The sequence below is a fragment of the Monopterus albus genome, unplaced genomic scaffold, assembly GCF_001952655.1.
Source record: "Monopterus albus unplaced genomic scaffold, M_albus_1.0 scaffold103.1, whole genome shotgun sequence".
NCBI classification, from domain to species: domain Eukaryota; kingdom Metazoa; phylum Chordata; class Actinopteri; order Synbranchiformes; family Synbranchidae; genus Monopterus; species Monopterus albus.
Genome location: NW_018127983.1, coordinates 1,780,279 through 1,801,850, shown reverse-complemented (window position 1 = coordinate 1,801,850; position 21,572 = coordinate 1,780,279). Strand labels below are relative to the sequence as shown.

Genomic DNA, 21,572 nt, shown 5'->3' with positions numbered 1-21,572 from the left:
GTATGTATGTGTGTGTATGTACACACACATATATGAAGGAATATGAGAAGCTGGAGAAGTACCATGGACTGAAAGAACTGGAGAGGATGTGGAAAGTGGGCCACAGTGGTCCCAGTGGTGGTAGGAGCGCTCGGAGATATGACTCCCAAACTGGAAGAGTGGCTCCAACAGATCCCAGGAGCAACATCAGAGCTCTCTGTCCAGAAGAGTGTTGTGCTAAGTACAGCTAAGCTACTGCGCAGGACCCTCAAATGTCCAGGCCCCTGGTAGTGTCCAATGAAGAATAATCTTTGGTTTTCAACATCAGTTTCACTACATTCGAGAAAAACTGTATTAAAACCAAAGCTTCTAAAATTTAACATAGGTTTAGCTACTGATAACACTGTAAGAGGAAATAAAAGTCATACAGAACCAGCCATGTTTTTAGGCAGGAGTGAATATTTCTACATTTGCACAAATTATATTACAGCTTGGTGTGAAATGAACATCATTCAGCCTTTCTTGTCTAAAATCAAGACATCATGGACCTGCACCAGATAAACTGTTATGAAAAATAGGTTTATCTTGGGTGATTAAACAACATCAGAACAATGATATTTCCTAGGTTTTTATGTTAACACTTGCTGATTATCTATCAGGTAGGCTATAGTTAATATTATGGAGATGTTTTGATGGCACACTCAAAATCTTTCTTTCACCTTAATAGTAATAACACTGACATCCTTGGACTTGAAGGCTGAAGGGATGCCTTGTACATATGACTTATCATATGCATCATATGCATCTGGCCGGTGAACACATAGATTACTATTACTTCTCAGAACTAGCCTGGGCGTCCGGCTGGACTAGCGAGGCCCCTGGTAGCACCTGGCACCTAGGCCGACATGCTGCACCATATGAAAATTATGGTTGACTGAGGGGTAAATATTGTACATTTGTATGTAGTTTGTTCATCCTGACTGGGCTACACAAGTCAGTGATTTCAGTGCATAGTCTTTTACAGACAATCTCAAGTTCAATATATTGTGTTCATTGTGTAGAAAATGTAAGCAGCAGCTGAAAGCATTAACTGTTTCCTCTCTCATCAGCTGTTTGGCTTTGAGAGAGAAGAGACAAGGAGATGAGAGGAGACACCATGAACTCATCGAAAAAGGTAAATACACACTTTGTTATCAGAAGTTGGTTATTACCGGTTGTCCCTGTCAGTATGTCATCTGTCTTTTAGAGAGAAGAAGAAACACGTTCAGAACGAGAGCAAACAGCCAAGAGATAGCTGCACTGAGAACCATCTCATTCAAAAAGATAAATATGTATTTGTTCTGATGATCAAAATTCCCATAGTGACCAGTGTTTCTTCTTCAGCTGACGGAGTTATTAACCATGTTTTACAGGGAGGAGAGGACACCGGGCAGCTGCACTGAGAAGCATCTCATTAACAAGTGCACATTTATTTCATTGCTATTAGAACAGCTCTTCTGTGTGTGAAAATGATGACCTCTTATTCCTTCTCATTCGTCACCTGTCATTTAGAAAGAGGAGAGGAAATGACATGAGGATGATTCAAGACCAGAGGAGTTGAGAGCAGAGGAGCTTTGTCCTCCTCTTTACAAAGATAAATAAACATTTATTCTATATCATTATCAGAATTTCTAAAAGTAATCAGATGCTCTTGTGGTTGCTGAAGCTGTTTGTCAGCCTTTATCTAACCCTTTTTGTCATTCAACATTTAGGCAGAGGAGGAGGGAAGAGGGTGTCATGTTTAGAAAGATAAGTACACATTTAGCAGTTCTTTTGTTGACCTCAGTGCTGAAATGACTGTGTGTTATTCCCTCTGAATCTGTCTTTTAAAGAGAAGAGCTGAGATTAGATGGAGATGAAAAGAAACAGCTGCACTGTGAACTCTTCTTATTGAAAAACTAAATATAATGCACATTTATATGAAGTTTTCAGCTGTTATTAACCTTATCTCCCATTTATCTGGACAGAGGAGTGGAGTGGAGGGATACCAGGACACAGTTTGTGCTGTGAACTCTCTTAATAATACGTGTACATTTATTTCATGTTATAATTACTTAAGTATACAGTATTATTAAACTTAAACCATGAACGTATACTACCACCCAATCACCTACTATCACTGTAGATATAAATAAAACAAAACTCTGAAAAAACTAAAAAAAAAGACTGACTTGATTATTTATGTATTTTTATTATCTCAATTTTATGCACGACACTGTAATAACAATCATATAACCACACCAATAGACAGCATAAGGTGCATGGTTAATTCAATTTATGAATAAGAGCGTACATGTTATCTGAAAATTAATTACTATTACAAATAAATCAAGTGTGATATGTGATCATATATGAATGAGTATTGCAGTTATCACAGATGTCTCCATGGATGAGACAAACATCTATAAAAAATAAACTTAAATATTAAGCTATACAGTTAATCAGTTACAGAGTATGTTCCCATTGCAAATAGAAACCTGAACAGACTCCTACCTTATAGGAACAGGTAATATATACAGTTAAAGTAATGATCTGTTGCATGAGTCTCAGGCAGATTCTCATTCATGTCTCAGATGCATTAAAAAATGTTGTGAGGTACCACAAAAGAGGCAGTCCTCTCTTAATTTGTAATGAGTGGCTCATAATGTCAGGGTAATAAGTTTAAAAGCATTCAAAAACATCAGAAAATTTCCTAGTTGGAAAATGTGCATCCTAACCCAGCCAGTGAAGCACCCGGTGGGTCTAAGATGACGTGAGGTTGGTGTACACTCATCTCAACTGTGGCTTTCTCCCATGGATGCAGCTTTGCTCAGCACACTGTTCTTCCAAATGTTTCACACCACAGCAAAGCTTTAACAAGGAGAGAGGACGGGATCAAGAGGAATTCTGAGCAGGGTCACAGCAACCCCTCAGGCCTCTTCTCCAGGCTGTACTCCTGGGTCCGCTGCATCTTCCACCCCAGCAACATCAGCAGAAGGATGCCCATGACCTTATAACCCACCTGTAAGCCCAAGTATCTGCAGGGGTCAAACAAATAAAGATAAAGGATTGTCAGTATCAATATGGCTGCATGCATACTGGGTGTGATGTGTGTGTGTGGTAGGCTTTCTAACCGGCTCCTCAAAATGTCGTTGTTGTAGTAACCGCAGCTAAACTTCTTTCCGCACACACGTCTCCACCAGAAACATGATGAATCAATGGCCATCCCGAAGAGAGCAGGAGCTGGCAGCCAGGCTGAGGAGGAGGAAGAAACAGTTCAGGGTAAACACACACATCCTATCCCACTGTGGCTGAGCTACGGCCACTAGAGGGCAATCCAGTACAAGTTCCAATGAGGGAAATGATCTGGGTTTTGCCCAAGCTTCTGGTGAATGCTATGCAAAGTTACGTTTCATAACACTCCTACAGCTGGCAGGAAACATAAAACTCAACCGATTGGAGCCCCAAAGTGTGCAGTATTAAATAATTAAGATAAATAGGCAAATATATAAATTAACCAATCATTTGTGAAAGAATGAGCAAAACTAAACTGATTATTTTTATTTCATTACATACATTTTTGTTTTAAAGTCTCCTTTTTTTTAAGTCCCTTTTAATAATTTTTTATATTCCACAATGAAACAAACATAAAATAAAAGCATAAATATCATTTATAATGATTTAATAATATTGTAATTTTAATGTTTAATATTTTAATAACTTCTTAATTTATTACAAAATGTATTGATTCCTTTATAAATCATACATAGTTTAATCATGCAATTATTTATTTCATAATGTGCTTTTTAGGGATCCATACAAGTGTGAACTGTAATTTTGCACTTTCATTTTAAAATAATACCTGAACTAGGAGGACAATTTGAGATTTAAGGGCAGCACAGGGCACTTTAACAAAAGGTGTGTTAAATATACTGTAATGATTAACACAATAACTCACTTTTTCCATTTGATCCTAGCAACACACACAGAGTGCATTTGTGTCCCGACTTACCTAATAGTCTCATGAGTAAAAACTGGATTCCTATAGCAAATGACTTGTCTTCAGAAGAAACAGATCTGAAATGAATCAAAAAAGAAATTAAAAAGGTCAATAGCTGCATGTGTACTGGTGTACTGTAAACAATCCAATACTGGACAACTGCTGCACTGATGAATCAGTACACTTATTTCACTTAATTTGTTCAGGATCACTGAACAAATCTGTTTGATCATCTTTGTAAACCCTGCCAAAGTCATTTCTTATTAAACCTTGGAACCAACTTTGAAGTGGTAGTTCATTTGCTTTCTGTTCCTTCTTGGCCCTCCCACATTACAGGCCTCGTGCACTCATTTATTAGCTTTTGTGTCTGACTTTTTATAGGCTTTAAGGAGTGCCTGGCAGTCTAAAAACAACAGCAGCTCAGCGTTTGACTGCAGCAGCTACTGGAAGGAAACAGCCTCTTTTTAAGAATGCGAGTATAAACACGGCAGAGGTCCACACAGGCTGGGAAAGAGGGAGTAAAATATTACTGGATACAGCAGTTTTGTGGTCAGATTTGGATCTATTTAACAAAGTTTTGCAAAATCTGGAAGATAAGTCAATGTCGCCTAATACAATGTTTGTTGGGAACAAGATTTGAACATAAAGCTCATCAAAATCATTAGCAGCTGGTCAAGCAGATTGTATCATACCATCCAGTGGATATTTGTAGTTTTATTCTGATTTTGCACATATCTATCTATCTATCTATATATATACTGTACTTACTACAACATATTGCCATCCTTCCTTACCTGAGCACCATCATGTACATGGGGTTGTGAGTCAGGCAGGCGATCAGTGACACCAGAGAGATGACGAGTATGACAGGAAGAAGAAAATGCTGGCAGCTGTTTGGACATGGAGCTGGGTGGGCGTGATTCTGGCTCCCAGATATACACCTGCAGTTGGTATATAACTATATACAGGGAAAAAAGCAAAAGAAATATTAATGTTGTAAACAACCGTTTACTATTTCTTACTGCTTAACTTTAAAGAAATGCACGTATTCATGTTCTTGTGGACAATAAGATGAATAGATTAATACCTCTCTTGTGTCTGTGTGCTAAAGATGAAGCTACAGACAATAGCCATTAAGCTTAGCCACACACACACACACACACACACACATTTCTGGGGAGCGATCCATTAAGCTACTGTACCTGTAGCCGTCACTGCCTGTGTTTGTGCTTTAGCATTACACAGGCAGGTTTACTTGCTCACTCAACCTGACTAATCAGTCACACAATCCACCCACTGGAAGATTATTCACAAGCTGTGACCATTAAATACTGATGTTTTATCCCTTTTAAAACACCTCCTATATGCTCTGTGACTAATAGGCATTGATTAGACATCGATTGTGATCCACTTGTGTCCTATTAAAAGGAGCAGCTGTCTCTCTGTCTGCTCCTATTGGAAGCCCTGGCTGATGAGACACATTATGTACTGTAGGTCTATAATATAAAATTTGTGATCATTTCAGGGCCCATTCTGTGTGAAGGATAGGCTACAGAGTGATCTCATTTATGTGTTAAATCTAAAGAGGTTGAAAAAAGTCACTTCCTGATCCCCACATCTATTTGAAACTAGAAAAAGAAATGTTTAAGTGAGAAGTCAGCCTCCTGAAGAGCCGATTTCAATGCAGACTCAATGCATGTTAATGGCATTTTATTTGCAGTATGCATTCCTGGTAGTACTCTCCCTAGACTTTGGTACACCACCTTACAGACTAATTTACAGATCTTAAATAGGTCAGAAACCAAATGTGTACAGTTTCATTCCATGCTGAGAAAATTATAGAAGATTATCAAAGAAAATTATACAACAATACTGTAAAACTACATTCGCTTTTCTTAGATCATGTTTATTCAGTTTTTCTTTTGAATCAAATGATCTAGCATTCCAGTCTTACAGCATCAGGTTATTTCTGTGATTACTGCTGATGATTTATTGTAGAGCTGCACACATTCCCCCACCCACAAAAAAAATTCCAGTTTTATTACATACAGTACATACAGTCAAAGGACAGTGAATCCTGAATTCTTATGACCCCACAGGTCTTGTACTGTCAGAGGAAACCATAAACAAGTGTGTAAAGGAGGCACTGACCTGCACCCGGTGGGTGTTGTTGGGGTCTTTAGTGAAGTTGGTGCAGCCTGCATGGCAAGGAGAAATGTACTCGACACCATCAGAACCACACACGGGGTTGAAGGCACCAGCAGGACAGGAGCAGTTGGAGTAACACTTGGACAGAGATCTATGGCGAGCAGACCAAAAGTCACACTGAAGTTCAGAACTAATGTGTTTGCAACTAGAGCAGAGCCAAACCATAGCCTTTTGCCTGACATGTTATGATAAATTCAGAGGTTCAAATACTATAACTTTTAATCAATTTTAGATATAATTGAACTTGTATACACATACAGTGGATTCAGAAAATATCCAGACACCTTGACATTTCGCACAGTCTGGCAGATCCTCTCAAGCTATTGTATGTCAGATTGGATGGGAAATGTCTGTGTACTTCCACTTTCAGGCCTCCCCACAGAGCTAGGACTTTGGCTAGGCTACTCAAGGGGATTCAGAGCCGGGCCTGAAAGCCATGCCAGTGCAGTCAGAGACTGGTCCTGAAGCCATTCCAGTGTTGTCTGGACTGGAGGCTTCAGGTCACTGTTGTGCTGAAAGAAGAACTGCCACACTATCTGAGGTCATTGCACTCCAGAGCAGGTTTTCTTCAAGTACCTCTCTGTAATTGACTGCAATCATCCTTCTCTTAGTTCTGACCAGTCTCCCTGTCCCTGCTGCTGAGAAGACCCTATCAAAAAACACGAAGCTGTCCCCACCATGCTTCACTGCAGGGATGGTAGTAGGCAGGTGATGACCAGTGCCTGGTGTTCACCAGACATTGTGCTTGGAGTTCTATGCAAAGCGTTCAGTTTTTGTCTCATTAAACCAGAGAATCTTTTCCCTCATGTTCTCAGTCATTTAAATGCTATTTGGGAAACTCCACCCAGGCTGTCATATGTCTTTTACTCAAAGTATCTTCTGTCTGACCCCTCTAATAAAACTGCCTGATAGATGCAGAGCTGCTGAGATGGCTGTCATTCCAGCAGGGTCTCCATCTCTGCAGAGGACTTCTGAAGCTCTGCTGGAGTGACCCCTGGCTTCTTATTCACCCCCCTGACCAAGGCCCTTCGTCCCTGTTACTCAGTTTGACAGATGGGCTGGCTGATGCTATGAAGAGTCCTGGAGGTTCTTCCATTTCACAGTTATTGCTCCTGGGAACACTCAGAGTTTACTGGACTTTATGGCTTGGTTTTTGTCCTGACATGCAGTGTCATTGCAGGTGTGTGTGCCGTTCCAGTCAGTTGATTTGATTTGATTTATTCATTCAAGCATGTAAAACAGTTGATATGTCAACACATGTACTTTCACACACATCCAACAATAATAATCCAATATCAATTTACTTATACCTAGTACATGCTTGAATGGAGTAGGAAGAAGTCAGACTTATCCAGTCCTACCCCATGACATCATCTTACAACTTTTAAGTCCTAAGCAGTATCTCTAGATAAATAATTATCTTCTACACCACACAAGTAATATACCAAAGAATTATTACAGAGTGCTAACACTCTTACCCCACACCCACAATGTTCCATCTAATTAATCATTAAACCTGTTCTTGGATGTATCAGGTTTAATGAGTCACTTGACTACAGGTGGACTCCAATCAAGTTCCAGAAGTATCTTAAAGCAAATGAAGGCAAACAGGATGCACCTGAACACAATGTGGAGTGTCACAGCAAAGGGTCTAAATACTTTTATAAATTAGACATTTCAGTTTTTAATACTTTTGCAAACATTTCTAAAACCATATTTCTGCTTTTCATTACAGGTTACCGTTGTAGACTGATGAGCCAAAAGGAAATGTTATCAATTTATAACTACATCTACAACACCATGTGCATGAGGTGAAAGGGTCTGAATACTTTCTGGAGTCACTGTACATTTTAAATTATAACATAAAGTGAGTCCTGGCAGTTTGGTGGAGAAAAACTACTGTACTGCTAAAGTATTACTCCTCAGCAATGGGGCAAATCTAATGATTTCCTTTTGAGAAAGGCTGCTAACTGATTTCACTGCATTTGAGTAAAAATGTCATACAGTATGTTAGGCTGGGTTTGTGTGACTCTGCATACACTGAAACAGAAAATGAAATCAGACTGCTCGTCTGAGTTATAGTGCCATGCACACTCACCCATACTGTCCAACCTGGTAATTATTAACCTCTGAGACTTTCTGGGTGGGACAGCCCATGAAGAACAGAGGGATACAGAGGAGGGTGGATGTGGTCAGCATGACGACACAGAAACGTGGGATGGTCTTCAGAGACAGATTTACTCTCTTCATAATGACACCGCCAATAAGCATCCCCACGGCTACGGCTGGCAGATTCACAGCCCCTGGGAACCATAAACAGCTTATTTATCTCCAAGTAAAGATGACATTTACTATCTACCAAGGGGTTTCTTAAGCATCATGTATCATTTCACTTCAGTTGTTTGCTGATGCCCTCACACAAAAGACAGGTATGGTATGAAAGGAAATTCAATGTTGAGAAAGGGCAAACTTTACATGGTCACAAACCCAAGTAACATCTTCATGTAAGAGAAGATGGCAGTACAAACCTAATTCACTCTCTGGAAAGTGGCCATAGAACAATGGATGCTCACGTTCTAGTGCATCCATTAAATGATATTAACAGAGCGTTTCATTTCATCTCTAGAGAGTTCATTAAAATGGTTAATATAGTCCATGCTTTACATTATGGCTTGAATTATTTAACAGCTGACAAGAACCCAAAATGTGATCTGTTATAGGATCTGTTGCTCCGCTCCTACAGTACCTACCCACTAGCAGGCTGCTGTAGGCGGCCGAGGCGCTGTACTGTCGCTCCAGAAACTTGTTCAGGAATGTAGAGAGGCCCGCAATCACAGAGGAGAAGCAGCACTGGGCCAGGACCAGCATCAGGAAGACAGGGCTCAACAGGAGGTGGACAAAAATTCTGGGAAACACTGATTAGACACATTTATTTATTTATTTATTTATTCTTTCAAGCATGTAAAGACAGTTGATATGTCAACACACATAATTTTATCCAACAAATGCTAATCCAATATCAATTTGCTTATACTTAGTACATGCTTGAATGGAGTAGGAAGAAGTCAGACTTATCCAGTCCTACCCCATGACATCATCTTACCATCATTGGTTTGCAAGCAGTATTACTACATAGATAATTATCTTTTACACCACACAAGTAATATACAGTACTAAAGAATTATTACAAGGTGTTAACATTCATACACCACACCCACAATGTTCCATCTGGTTAATCATTAAGCCTGTTCTTGCATATATCTTGATTGACACATACCTTTATATTTATGTTTAAACTCATCAATTCTATTACTATTTTTTATGTCCACACTTAAATTATTCCATAGTTTTACCCCACTTATAGAAATACTAAATCTTTTTTTGGTTGTACGTATAGCATGAATTTTTAAATTTAACTGACCCCTTAAATTGTATCCCCCTTCCCTTTCATTAAATAGTTTTTGAATTCCACCACATTCACATCCAGAAACGGTGATTAGCACTGGAAATGACTTCAGCAAAAGGTCCCTCTGTTCATTTATCTGTTACAGAGAGTGCTAGCCACTTTCTGTAACAGATAAATAAATAGAGAAACGGCATTTCGATTTTCAATGTCCTGCACATATAGTGAATTGACAATAAAAATCTTTGATAATACTTTATATAAAACTAACAGGTGGAACCTCGGCAGTCTGAATATACTTACTCTTCAGGAAATCAAGTAAAGAGACCTCTGTCTTTCTGAAGTCATCTTTCATGTCACTGTCACTTCTCATCACCTGGAAAATGATTTGCAGTGTAAATCGTTATATGGAGCACGTGTTCCTGCATAATTACAGATTTCATTTTACTAAAATAACAAGACACCTTGAGTTATAGCGTTGCCCATTTACTGGACATGTAATGAACTTGGGGCTTTTATGATGCACTGTCAAATCACATCAGTTTAAAGTGTAAAGGTCCCACCCCCACCATGACACACTGCCCTAAGAAGCCCCGTTTCTTTATGATGCACCCATGGAACATGGGAACATTAGACTGAACTGACAGGTCTATGCACAGTGTTGCATTCAAATACATGAGAAGCAGTCAGATACTATAATGGAAGATTTCTGTAGAATTTTTCTCTCTCAGGAGACTTTTATGTTTTTCATGCTGAAATACACATGCTTGCTCTAAATGTATGTTTAAATATGTGTTTTAAAGGAAAAAAACATTTTAATATCTTCCCTTTCACTGACATCACCCTGTCAGCTATTTCACCTGTTTATCAACTCATTTGAGCTAATTATGTCAACTGTTTAATGATTAGTTTTACATTTCAGTTAGTTAGCTAACTACTAGCACACTAACCATCGGTCAGTGTGCCATATACCCCAGGCTGGAAACTGCTGATATACATTAGGTGTCACAAAGGACTAAAATGAATATAAATATGATATTTATACATTTATTCAGCACTTTTAACCTAATATACAAATGTTTATCGACAAGGCGGTTACTGCCTGTTTTATGTAATTCACAAACACACCATCATTTGCATCATATACTTTTATACTGTTAAGGAGGAATGTGCCCAACCCCTTGTTTCTTTTCTGATGTAAACCTGAAGATTTTCATCTCTTTAGCTGAGCTGGTAGGTAGGTAGGTACTTTATTGATCCCTCAATGGGGAAATTTCAGTGTTTCAGCAGCAATGGGGAACATAACACCATGAGAACAAGCACTCTTGCTGGTAATGATAGTTTTAGGCCAGAATTATAAAAGCTGTATTCAGGTTTTCACTGCACAATTGTACATTTTATAGCTTTTACAAAATCCAAGAGGTCCATGTAATTATTAGTGATATAACATGGCTGTATGTGAGAGAATGTGTGACTTACATTGCCTTCTGAAGGCATTGCACGAGGGAAGAAGAAGTAGGGGATGGAGGTGAGAACCAGGCAGCCGGCGGTGATGAGCAGGCCCATCCACCAAGCCCCGACCCAGCGGGGATCGCTGTGCCTCAGCTCTTGTTCAGCTCCTGCAGGAAATGGCAGCGAACGACATGTCACCAGACACAACAGTCAAAGTGCTATGCTGTTTTAAGTTGCCTATAAAATAAGTTCAGAATGCCTTAAAAAAAAAACCTAAGCATTACCTAAACCGGTTCTGTCCACATCCACATAGATCTGCAACATGACTGAGCCCAGCAGGTAGCCAATGGCAGGCCCGAACACAGACACGGCAAACAGGATGGCTGAGAAGGACAGAAGTGGCTGTGAGGCAGGAGTTCTAAAATACTGCTGAGCTGTTCTGTGATTTTCACACTAGATTGTGACCTTAGCAGTTATTCACATGGCAATAGTCTTTGCCAAGTTATTCATATTTTGTGTAGGTTTATTTTGCTTTTTATGCATTAATGGACCTCAGACTTGAAGGAAGTAAAGGTTAGCAGGTATCTGCTGTAAACTGGATTTGTGTCTGCGTATAAGCTTGTGTGCACAGCAGACACAGTGATGGCTACAGTCAGAGACAAGGACACATATGACCCTAGCTATGTAAAGTGAAAGAAGAACAGCTGCAAACTGAAATAAATGCAGAACGAGGAGAGAACCCACATGCAAATTAGTAGAGAGAAATTTGTTGGATGCTTCTCTGATTATTCTAAACTGCATTTATACCACTTAGATCAATGACAAAAAGTTTTCATATCTGAATTAAAAACATGTTTCTCAGTTGTCTTATGTGCTCGAATATCTTATACTACGCCCTTTTCAAGTCAGTGCCCTGATGTTGTGCCTTTAAAAAGTAAGGCTAAACTGACTGCTTTTTAAAACAGGATCACTGCTTTCTGTTCTCTACTCAGCTGATAGAACAAAACGTGTTTTATCTCAGATCTAGACAAACTTAAGCAACCGTGTTTTGACAAATCACTCTGCTGTATATCAGTTTTACCATCTAACATTCTTTCATTTAAGACTTTCAACCAAGGCGAAACCTTTTTTGTCACACGCCAATTTAGAGAAAGCCATCCCTGCTTTTATTATTTCACGGTTGGACTTTTTCGCAGGCTTTGCTTCGTAACCTTCAATTAGTCCAAAATGCAGCAGCCCGGCTGTTATCTAACTCTCCTAGGTATGTCCACATCACCCCGGTTCTTCGCTCCTTGCACTGGCTTCCAATTCAGTATAGAACACTCGTCCCTAGCTGTTCTGCGTTCTAGATATAAAAAAAATGGGGCGACCGGTCATTTGCGGTATATGGCCCCAGACTTTGGAATTCTCTTCCCTTGGAGGTACGGTCTAAGACTGAGCTAGCGGTTTTCAAGTCGGCCGTAAAAACTTTTTTTCTTAAATAGGCTTTTGATGTTTAGGCTGTTTTCACCTCCCTCGCTGCTTAATTTGTTTTTGTGTTACCTCATCTCTGTATGGAATTTTTATAACTCTGTTTTGTATACCTGTGTTTTTACTCTGTTTATGTTTTTTACTGCTTCAGTATGGTCTAATATTTTTTAGTATGGTTTTACTTGGCGATGTTTGTTTTACTGTGAAGCACTCTGGGCTCTCGAGTTGTAGAGTGCTATATAAATAAAGTTTATTATTATTATTATTACCTAACAGGCCAAACCTTAGAAAAACAGTACCTGAGAATCACTCAGATCTCAAACAGAACCTCATATTTCTAAAGTCAGAAAATACTAACGTTAAAAAGCTTACATTAGATCTGCAGAATCACCCAGTATAACACCATGACCCTCAGACTGTGCTCTCCTTATCCAAACACATGAGTGTATCTCTGTATTACAGGTCATTCACCTATGTAAAGAGGGGAGTTGCCAGGCCCTGCGAAATCATCTACGTAAGAAATCCCAAAGGGCTGAATTGGCACCGAGCCCACACCAAAAAGCAGCTGAGCACTGGCCATGAGCAGCCACAGGTTGTTAGTGTCGGCCAGACGCCTGCTCTCAACACGGCCACAAGTCCCAGAGTCGCTCACGTTTCGCTGCAGGTTGCAAATGTCATGACGATCTGGATTGCACATGGACAGGGGGTGGGGGGGTAGACAGTGATAATTACTGACAAGTTAGTGAATGCAGATGTCCAATTACTTTCATTTCCTAAAGTTTCTCTGAACCATCACTGACACTGTATGACGCAAGTAAGTAAGATACTTTGTCTGGGGGCAAAAGAAAAGGGCGTTCTAATTTGAAAATTAATTTCCGGGGGGGGGGGGCTCTCCAATCTGCTTAGCTTTCAGCAAGTTCATCAAGATTATGAATTGAAATCTAATTTATGCAAAAGTTCAACTGCAGAGCCACTGTTTGTTGCAGAACACAGTGAGACAAACAGATACGTGTTGGACTCCTGCTGAGTGCAATGGGCCTTTTGTTGAGGAAGGACTTGCTGTGCTGCAGTGGTATAAATAAAACTTTAAGGAAAGCCATAAATTGCATTGACATATTTGTACATCCATGATCCCCTGCTTTGGACTGAGTCACTTTAGCTGTCAAAGCAGTGCCAGTGGAGACAGAGGAGCAGCGTGGCTTCATGTTCATGGCTTCGCCTTACTGTGTAAAACTGAGTCGTATTCATAGGGCTGGGATATGAAGTGAGGTAAGGTCAGGATCATGGCACTGGCAGCCATCAGCAGCCCACCGATTCCGATGACACGAGGTCGGTGAACCCGATTTCCAAAGTAGCTCACGAACACGATCAGTACACCATTACTGACCTATGAGACAGAAACAGACACACATTTCAGAGAAGACTGATTCCAGAGGGGGCATTTTCTCTCTGTAGGACAGTCACAGTTAATAATAATAATAATAATAATTCACAAAACCAAATATGGAAGTGGCCAGGGTTGCACTGTAATCCAGCCTCATTGGGGTCTAAACCAACTCAGGCACAATTCAGAATTAGTGTTCAACAATGCACTGAAATGTAGTGGAAGAAGAAAATAAAACAATTTAAAGCTGTGTTAACAAACCTTTTGGCCCTAGGAGCAATGGAAACACAATACATATTATTTGCTGTGGTGAATTATTAATAACAGTTGCCAATGAGTAACATTATCATTAGTTCAGAGGCATGTTTCTGGCCACGTGATGATTCCAAATCCAATAGTCACTTTTCTTTTTGCTCTGTTTTGTTCTCCACCCATGGACGACACTAAACCACTCACTTCCTGCAACTATGCGACAGTGAAACCAAAGTATCATAAATGCGGAGGCAGCCATCTTGGTTTTGTGGCACATTTTGCAACCAGATTCTGCACAGTAGCAACCACAACTACTTTTCAGAACCAGATTAATACAAGAATGACAGTATAATCATAAGACTTTAACGGTCACTTGTGGCAAAATTCACAAGCTAACCAGCAGTAATTCAAATGATAAGCATATATGCTAGTTAAAACTAGCTCCACCTTTACACATTAAATATACTGAACACAATAATGCATCAGTAATTATAATCAAATCATATGATTTACATTTAGATTAAATGTACCCTTCTGCATATTGTGTACTTTTATTTGTACTTTTAGTACTTTAAGTATGTTTTCATGCTAATACTTTTGTACATTGACTTAAATACCTTTTTAAGTGCAGGACCTTTACTTGTAACAAAGAATTTTTACACTATTTTATTGTTACTTTTACTTAACTATGGGATCTGAGTACTTCTTCCTCCACTTTCACAATGAACATAGTGATTTGATCCACTGTTAATATAAAAATATGGATTATAGCAGCTTCACATTAACCACATTAACCGGAGATTAGTGCAAAACTGAACTATTCAGGCCTTGTTTAGTCTGTTTTTTCATAAAGTCACATCGCACCTGATGAATTACATCAAAACTTAAATTGCAGCCAAATCCTATCAGGATCTGAGCCACAAAAGCTAAGCTGAAATTTGGGAAATGTCGACATATTGATTTAATTAGTGACTAGTGACCGGTGCATACATGAAACGTAAAAACAACTGGAAAGCATTTATCTGTGTGATGCATCTTGAGCAAAAGAAAATCCAGTTCCCTGTGCATTGAGCGCATACAGAACATTCTTTCATTATTCCGGATCCCCATATCCATAATAACACTGTTCCAAAATACTCAAGTCCCTCTTGAATTGTCAGGAAGTGTGATTTTGATGTTGCTTATTCTCCAATTCCTTATTTGTCATCAGTGTCCTTGAAATACAGCTATCATGATCCCACACTATGTGAGGGTATGTTGTTGTTGGCTCCTACCTCGTGGAGAGAGGAAATGGTTCCCGAGGAGTAGCTGCTGAGGCCATAGCGTCTCTCGATTGTGGTGATGGTGCTCTTGAAGTAGGCACTGTACAGCAGCTGAGAGAACTGCAGAAGGCCGTGGCACAAGACAAACAACTAGGACACACAGATGGAAACAAAGAAAGAGTAAAATATGAAAAGATACAGATAGCCAGGACAGAATCGGACAGAACTGTTGGAAACTGACTGACCCACGGACTGCTTCACTTTGGCATATTGCAGCTCAACATACAGTAAATGAGTATGATTACATCAACATAACATAAACCCATCAAAAATAACCTGAACTGCCATCAGTTTATGTCATTATCACATACTATATCTCAGATGTCCAGTATGCTCTGCCAAAAGTCTGTAACAGTGAAGGACCCAGGCCTAAAATAGGTTACAATCATAAATGTCAGCTGTGCCATTTCCAGCTGCAAGCGGCATTTGGCTGCACTCACATGGAAGCAGAACAAACTCAAAACCTAAGACATATTCCTCCCAGGACGGCTACATTGTTCCAAGGAACAGAGACCATTTCAGAGGAACCAGAACCACACTATCTTATCCCTGGTGTTTTGGAAAACTCTCCAAGCTTTTCAGTTGAACACAGGTTTCTGGCATTTTTCAACACAATCACATGACAATGAAGCAGATAACTGAACAGTGGCTATGTAGCAAAATACAGCGAGGACATCTGTAAAGTAAAGAAAGATAGCAGTTGCTCAACAAACACATGAATGTACCAACACAACAGAGGAGGACTCACTGATCCTAAACTCAACAGAAACAGTCCAGTGGGTAATTTCCTTGTGACCTGACAACCTTTCCAAGAATGCCCCCAACAGTGAAAAGTACTTAGATCCTTAATTACAAATAGCAATGGAAATATATTAATCAAAGTCCTGCATTCAATGTGTAATTGACATAAAAAGAAGTACTGTCATCAAAATATACTTAAGTACCAAAAACAGAAGTACAGAGTATGATGACTAGCCCCAATATTTACATCCAGTAGATTGAGCTCATTATTACTAATGTATTAACATGTAAGCAGCCTTTTGAAATTGTATTTTGTTGAAGGAGGGCTCATTTTTAATATTTCATTTTCTATTTTAACTACTTTATATTTTGTTCGCTGATTAACAATGCATCATGTTTTAGCTAAAGGCTAGTTGACTTAGCTTACCATAATGACAGGAAAATAGCTAGCCCAGCTCTGTCCAAAAGGTAAAAAACCAGCCTACCAGCATCTCTAAAGATCACCAGGAAGTCACTGGTGAACATTTTTAAAGTTTTAGAAGTGGTGGTAGGCAGATTCTTTACCTCGGAACAGAGCCAAGTTAGCTGTTTCCCCCCTTCTTCCAGTTTTAGTGCTAAGCTAAGCTAACTCCCGATGGCATTTGGGGAACAGAGATAAGTAAAGTGTAGGCTATTTCCCAAAATATCAAACTGTTCCTTTAAAGCTGAAATCAAGTTAAAGGTATTTTTTGATTTGTCAAATAAAGTGGAAAGGCATCAGTCATGATTTCAGTTAGACTCTAGTCATTTGACTTCCACAACTTAATGTTAATCCTTGAAATTTGTGTAAAATAGCATCAATTGGAAATTCATAAATACAGTATCTCCAAGTTGTATTTGAATACTTGAATAAATGCACTTAGTAGGTAGTTACCCTGTTTGGTAAAAGTTTTATACATACAGTATAAGGTGTCTCATGGCAAAGCTGTAATTCATCTGCTTTTCCTTAAAGCTCAACAGCACGACTCCAGCAGAATTAATGAAATGTGTGAGTCAATGCTGAGGTTTTGAAATCCTTCTCAGCCAACTACTTTGGTTCAACTGATACTCTGTGCGTCTTCAACATGATTTTGTTTCCTGAGTTCCTCTCTACATGCCTGGAGATGTGCAAAGATCCAAGTAGTGGACGGACTCCCAGTGATCTGAAGAGCCACTCGACTGTCTCTGCTGAGGTGGTGTTCACAGACATTGGGATGACTCTCTGCAAGCTTATTCACCCGGGGGACATGAATGTGCCAATCACGCTAAAGATATGTGTAGAGATTAAGAGTGAACTTGCTATGAAAACAATGATAAATCCAAGCTTTCAGCTTGTTTACCAGCTGCCAGGTTGGCTGATGGAGGACAAACTTCAACTGTGTTCACCTCAGAACAGTTAATACCCCTATTAAAGCTCGGCTTTATGGTTTATTAGCACACACACAATAGATGCTTTTACACTCATGCTAATATTTCATAATCATTTTGTATTAAAAGGGCTTCAATTTTCTAAAAGATCTGACAAGACCAATTTGCTCAGGCAGGCAAAGAGGTTCTTTTGTTTGTGATTTAGAATAAAACAAAAGGTTTGTGGTTCACAACAGTTTCTTTAACCACAGTTTCAGGTCAACGTAAAATCCATTTTAGACATTAACAAAGTTGGATTCATATTTGTAATGTTGATAATACCTGAAGCAAACATGTTTCAGAGACAACTCTTTGGCTTCCTGACAATTTGGCTTTAATACAAGAACACTGTTTGACAACACATAATCCATAAAGTGCAAGATTTTCTGATCATTATTCATAATAAAATAGGGGAGGTCGATTATTCTTGAGGGAGGAATGTTTCCTAATGTTGAAACCTCAAGAAGATATTTATACAGCATTACTGTGCAAAAGAGATGCAGCAGAAGCACAATCAGTGCAGAATGCTGCAGTCTGCATTGTGTCACAGTGTAAAGAAGCAGGATTTATTATTTATCCACACTGTTAATGCAGGAGATTTAAGCCTATTTGATGTTCATAAGCAGGAAAGTGGTTGTGCAGAGTTGGATTCTCCATGGATTATGTAAATATTTGTCCTTTTTGAACATACCCAGCTCCATCTGTCGGGGCGTTATTGTCCCAACCTTCAACCCTGCTGCGATGGGAAGAATTGAGGGAAGTTCTCACTTGAATTTCAAGTGCTTTTATTTCAGGGGCTCGTGTTGCAGCTATAGTGTTAGATATCCCCGGATTTCCACAAAGAAATCTTTTCTTGGAACAGCTAAGTGTCCCAGGATACATAAAGCCACAGAACCACCTTCTGTCATTGTAAAACAAATATGAAAGCGTTGTGTTGCACAATGGCATCATGAACAAAGGAGAGTTTTTGAAGATTTAAAGTTATTCAATTTCTCACTGAGTTAGATAAGAAGATCAATATACTCAGTTGTTAAATACAGAGCTACTGCTAGGAGACAATTAGCTTAGCATAAAGATAAAGAGTAAAAACAAGGGGAAAAGAGCTAGCGCGATTCTGCCCAAAGGCTGAAGCTCACTAATTAATGTTATAATAAATTACATAATTGTAAATTAATTTAATTTTCTGGTTTACAGGAGATTAGCAGTTACTCCAAGTTTTGTTGTCACAGTCAAGTTACAAAGCAGCGCTGAGGTTATGGCTGCATCTGACCAAATGGTTAGGTGTATATCCCCTGGATAACTTCAACCTGTTGCTTCATCTGAATTAAACCAACAAGAGCTAATTTATTCATTTTTGAGCTTTACAGTTGCTGGATGAAGAATTTTGTACATTCAGCTGTTCAAAGCTAGCTGTAGTCTGTGGGCTAAGATAACCAACCATCTGAACCTTCATATTTAACACATTGTTGTAAGAGTGGTGTCCATCTTCTCATCCGACTCTCAGCAAGAAAGTGTATTGGTGTATTTTTCTGAATGATAACTTTTACCTACATGATAAAACCACAAATGTGTCATATGCTCAAATGTACTGAGGCCTGGAAAGAAGTGAGCTGGAGCTGAGACTGTCACATTTCTTGCTACACTGTTCAGGATAAAAAACATTACATGTACCTGAGCAGAAACTTGGCTCAGATGTTGACTGAAATATTCTTAAAGATCATTTGATAGTGTAACCCGGGTGCAGACTAGGTGGAGCCTAGTCAAAGTTCCAAGTTGTAAAAAACCAAACAAAATATCCTTATGAGACTGAGCAAATAGAGAGCAAAGAGCTGTACAGCATGTTCTGGTGTCAAGAAAAAATGATTGGATATGATTTTTCCCTATGAAAAGACTTGCAGAAATATCTAAGCGACACTTTACCTATTGGTTGGTCTGCTTATTCTGAACTCTTGCCACAATCTAAATATAGCATTACATAGCTTGGAACTTTTAAACTTGCACATTCATACAGGGCTAAAGTTCATTCTGAACTTTCAAAATGAAAGATGATCCATGCAGGATGAGCCACACTTTTCCACTGTCCTCCACCCAATCCATATCTATACATTTTGATTTCAACAGAGGGGGCTTTAAAGTCAAGCTAATAAACAGGAGCTTATTTGCAGTATATGGACCTACCACTGTCTGTGTACTTAAGGCAAACACTCTGAAGATGTTTCAAATAAACCCTGACCTTCTGGGAATTGTAGAAGTTTCTCAAGTTATTCCTTCTTTCACAGTCTTCTCCAGAATTACAGAACATAGGTGCATTAGTCACGCTTCATTCACAGGATGAAAAAGACAACTCATGTCTGGCTGACAGCAACCACCAAAGTGCAACACAGAGTTTTGTCTTGTTATTACTCACAGCGCTTGAACAAACTATTTCTCTGCCATTATGCCATACAGTGGAGTACAACTGCTCCTTAGCCTGCAACATTGCATTTCTCCATCTTGTCAGTAAGACAAAGTGCAGAAAATATACCAATATACTTGATACAGCTACCAAAAAAACTAACACAATAAAGTGTCAAATCTTACTGAATGAAGATTTGATTACAGAAAAACAAAACTGTCAACACTATCCTCTATTACAATTCACCTGGAGCAGAATGACATTTGCACAGTAGAGCTGAGATCATTAGTCGATTGGCAGTAAATTAATAATGAACCAAGTCTTTTTTTTTTCAAGCGAAACTGCAAAACATTCTTGTTTCAGGCTCACAAATGTGATAAATTTCTTGGTTTTCAATGCCTGTAAATTTGAACTGTTGGTCTGACAAAACATATGGAAAAAAGAAATAACGACTAAATAGATTGTTAAACATAAAAACGATAATTAGCTGGGATTTCCATGTTTTCAGTTCCATTGGTGCAGCCCTGATTAAACCTGATTAAACACCCGAGAGCAGCCTTGTTGTGCTCCACCTGTGGGAGATGCAAACGCCTCTGAAATCAGTTGTCTTTGTGTTATTTCAGTAATATCATCTGCGTAAAGTTTAAATAAATGTAGTTCACACTGTCACATAAACAATGAGAGAACACGCGCTGCAGGTTGAGACAAGCCTTTCCCAACAGCTGGTCCCTACCTTTATGCTGCAGCTCAAACTCCTCAGTCCCTTCATGTCTGTGCTGGTGGTTACGTCCGTGGGTTCAGCTCGTGTCCTTGCGCGTTCCACTGAGCTCTGGGAGCTGCCTCTCGAGGTGTGTGCGTGTCAGAGGTGATGTCTTTGGTTTCTCTCCGGTGAGCTGGGGTGCTTTCTTATGACTGTCCGTGATGTAATTGGACTCAGCCCACATCTCCACGCGTAAATGTTTTGAAAGTTGTGAATCGGGAACAGCCAGTCCCGCACTGATTGGCTGAGTCACGCGCGAGTCTGTGCAACACACCTGTATGAGCACAGTGAGTACTCGGCGTTACTCACTGGATCGTTTACACACAACCTGACAGCTATCACGACTCAGACATCATCGTGTGTTCCTTCTTGATATGAATGCTCGCTTTGTTGTGCATCAGCTCCAACAGGTTTCATGCTCCACCGACCGCGGAATGCGCGGCTTCCGCCTGGAGCTAATGGGCAGCGGGAGCGCGCCTCATAATGGATGTTCCCGTCTAAACCCTGGAATGTAGCCAGCGATGGTCTGCGCTTTATTTTGGCCTGCAATACACGTTTAAATACGCGTTAACGTCTCTCAGATAAGGCTGTTGCAGTGGTGGAAGAAGTACTCAGATCCTTAAGTAAAAGTAGCAATACAAGTAAAAGTAATTACTTAAGTAAAGGTACAAAAGTATTAGCATCAAAACATACTTAAAGTCCTAAAAGTAAAAGTACTCATGATGCAGAATGGCATATTTCACATTCCTGTATAACATATTAT

The 21,572-nt window shown here is 39.4% G+C and overlaps 1 protein-coding gene across 1 annotated transcript; it reads right to left on the bottom strand.

Annotated features, from left to right (window-relative positions):
- Nucleotides 1–2,647: 2,647 nt before the first annotated feature.
- slco2a1 (solute carrier organic anion transporter family, member 2A1) lies at nt 2,648–21,301 on the bottom strand. The gene is made up of 14 exons (XM_020610088.1): nt 20,783–21,301; nt 15,441–15,578; nt 13,755–13,917; nt 13,002–13,214; nt 11,345–11,443; nt 11,088–11,227; nt 9,912–9,984; nt 8,956–9,120; nt 8,304–8,508; nt 6,149–6,296; nt 4,792–4,955; nt 4,010–4,074; nt 3,132–3,252; nt 2,648–3,035 (listed from the first exon to the last, which is right to left on the bottom strand). The coding sequence occupies exons 1-14, from the start codon at nt 20,816–20,818 to the stop codon at nt 2,915–2,917; spliced, it is 1,851 nt and encodes a 616-aa protein (XP_020465744.1). The 5' UTR covers nt 20,819–21,301; the 3' UTR covers nt 2,648–2,914.
- Nucleotides 21,302–21,572: the final 271 nt, after the last annotated feature.

Excerpts from the sequence above, each read along its gene's own strand:
- slco2a1 (XM_020610088.1), bottom strand. The coding sequence starts at position 20,818 with ATGAAGGGACTGAGGAGTTTGAGCTGCAGCATAAAG. Across the intron at positions 11,228-11,344 it reads TGTGGACAGAACCGGTTTAG|GAGCTGAACAAGAGCTGAGG; the intron begins GTAATGCTTAGG and ends CATTTCCTGCAG. Across the intron at positions 3,036-3,131 it reads AACGACATTTTGAGGAGCCG|ATACTTGGGCTTACAGGTGG; the intron begins GTTAGAAAGCCT and ends TGACCCCTGCAG.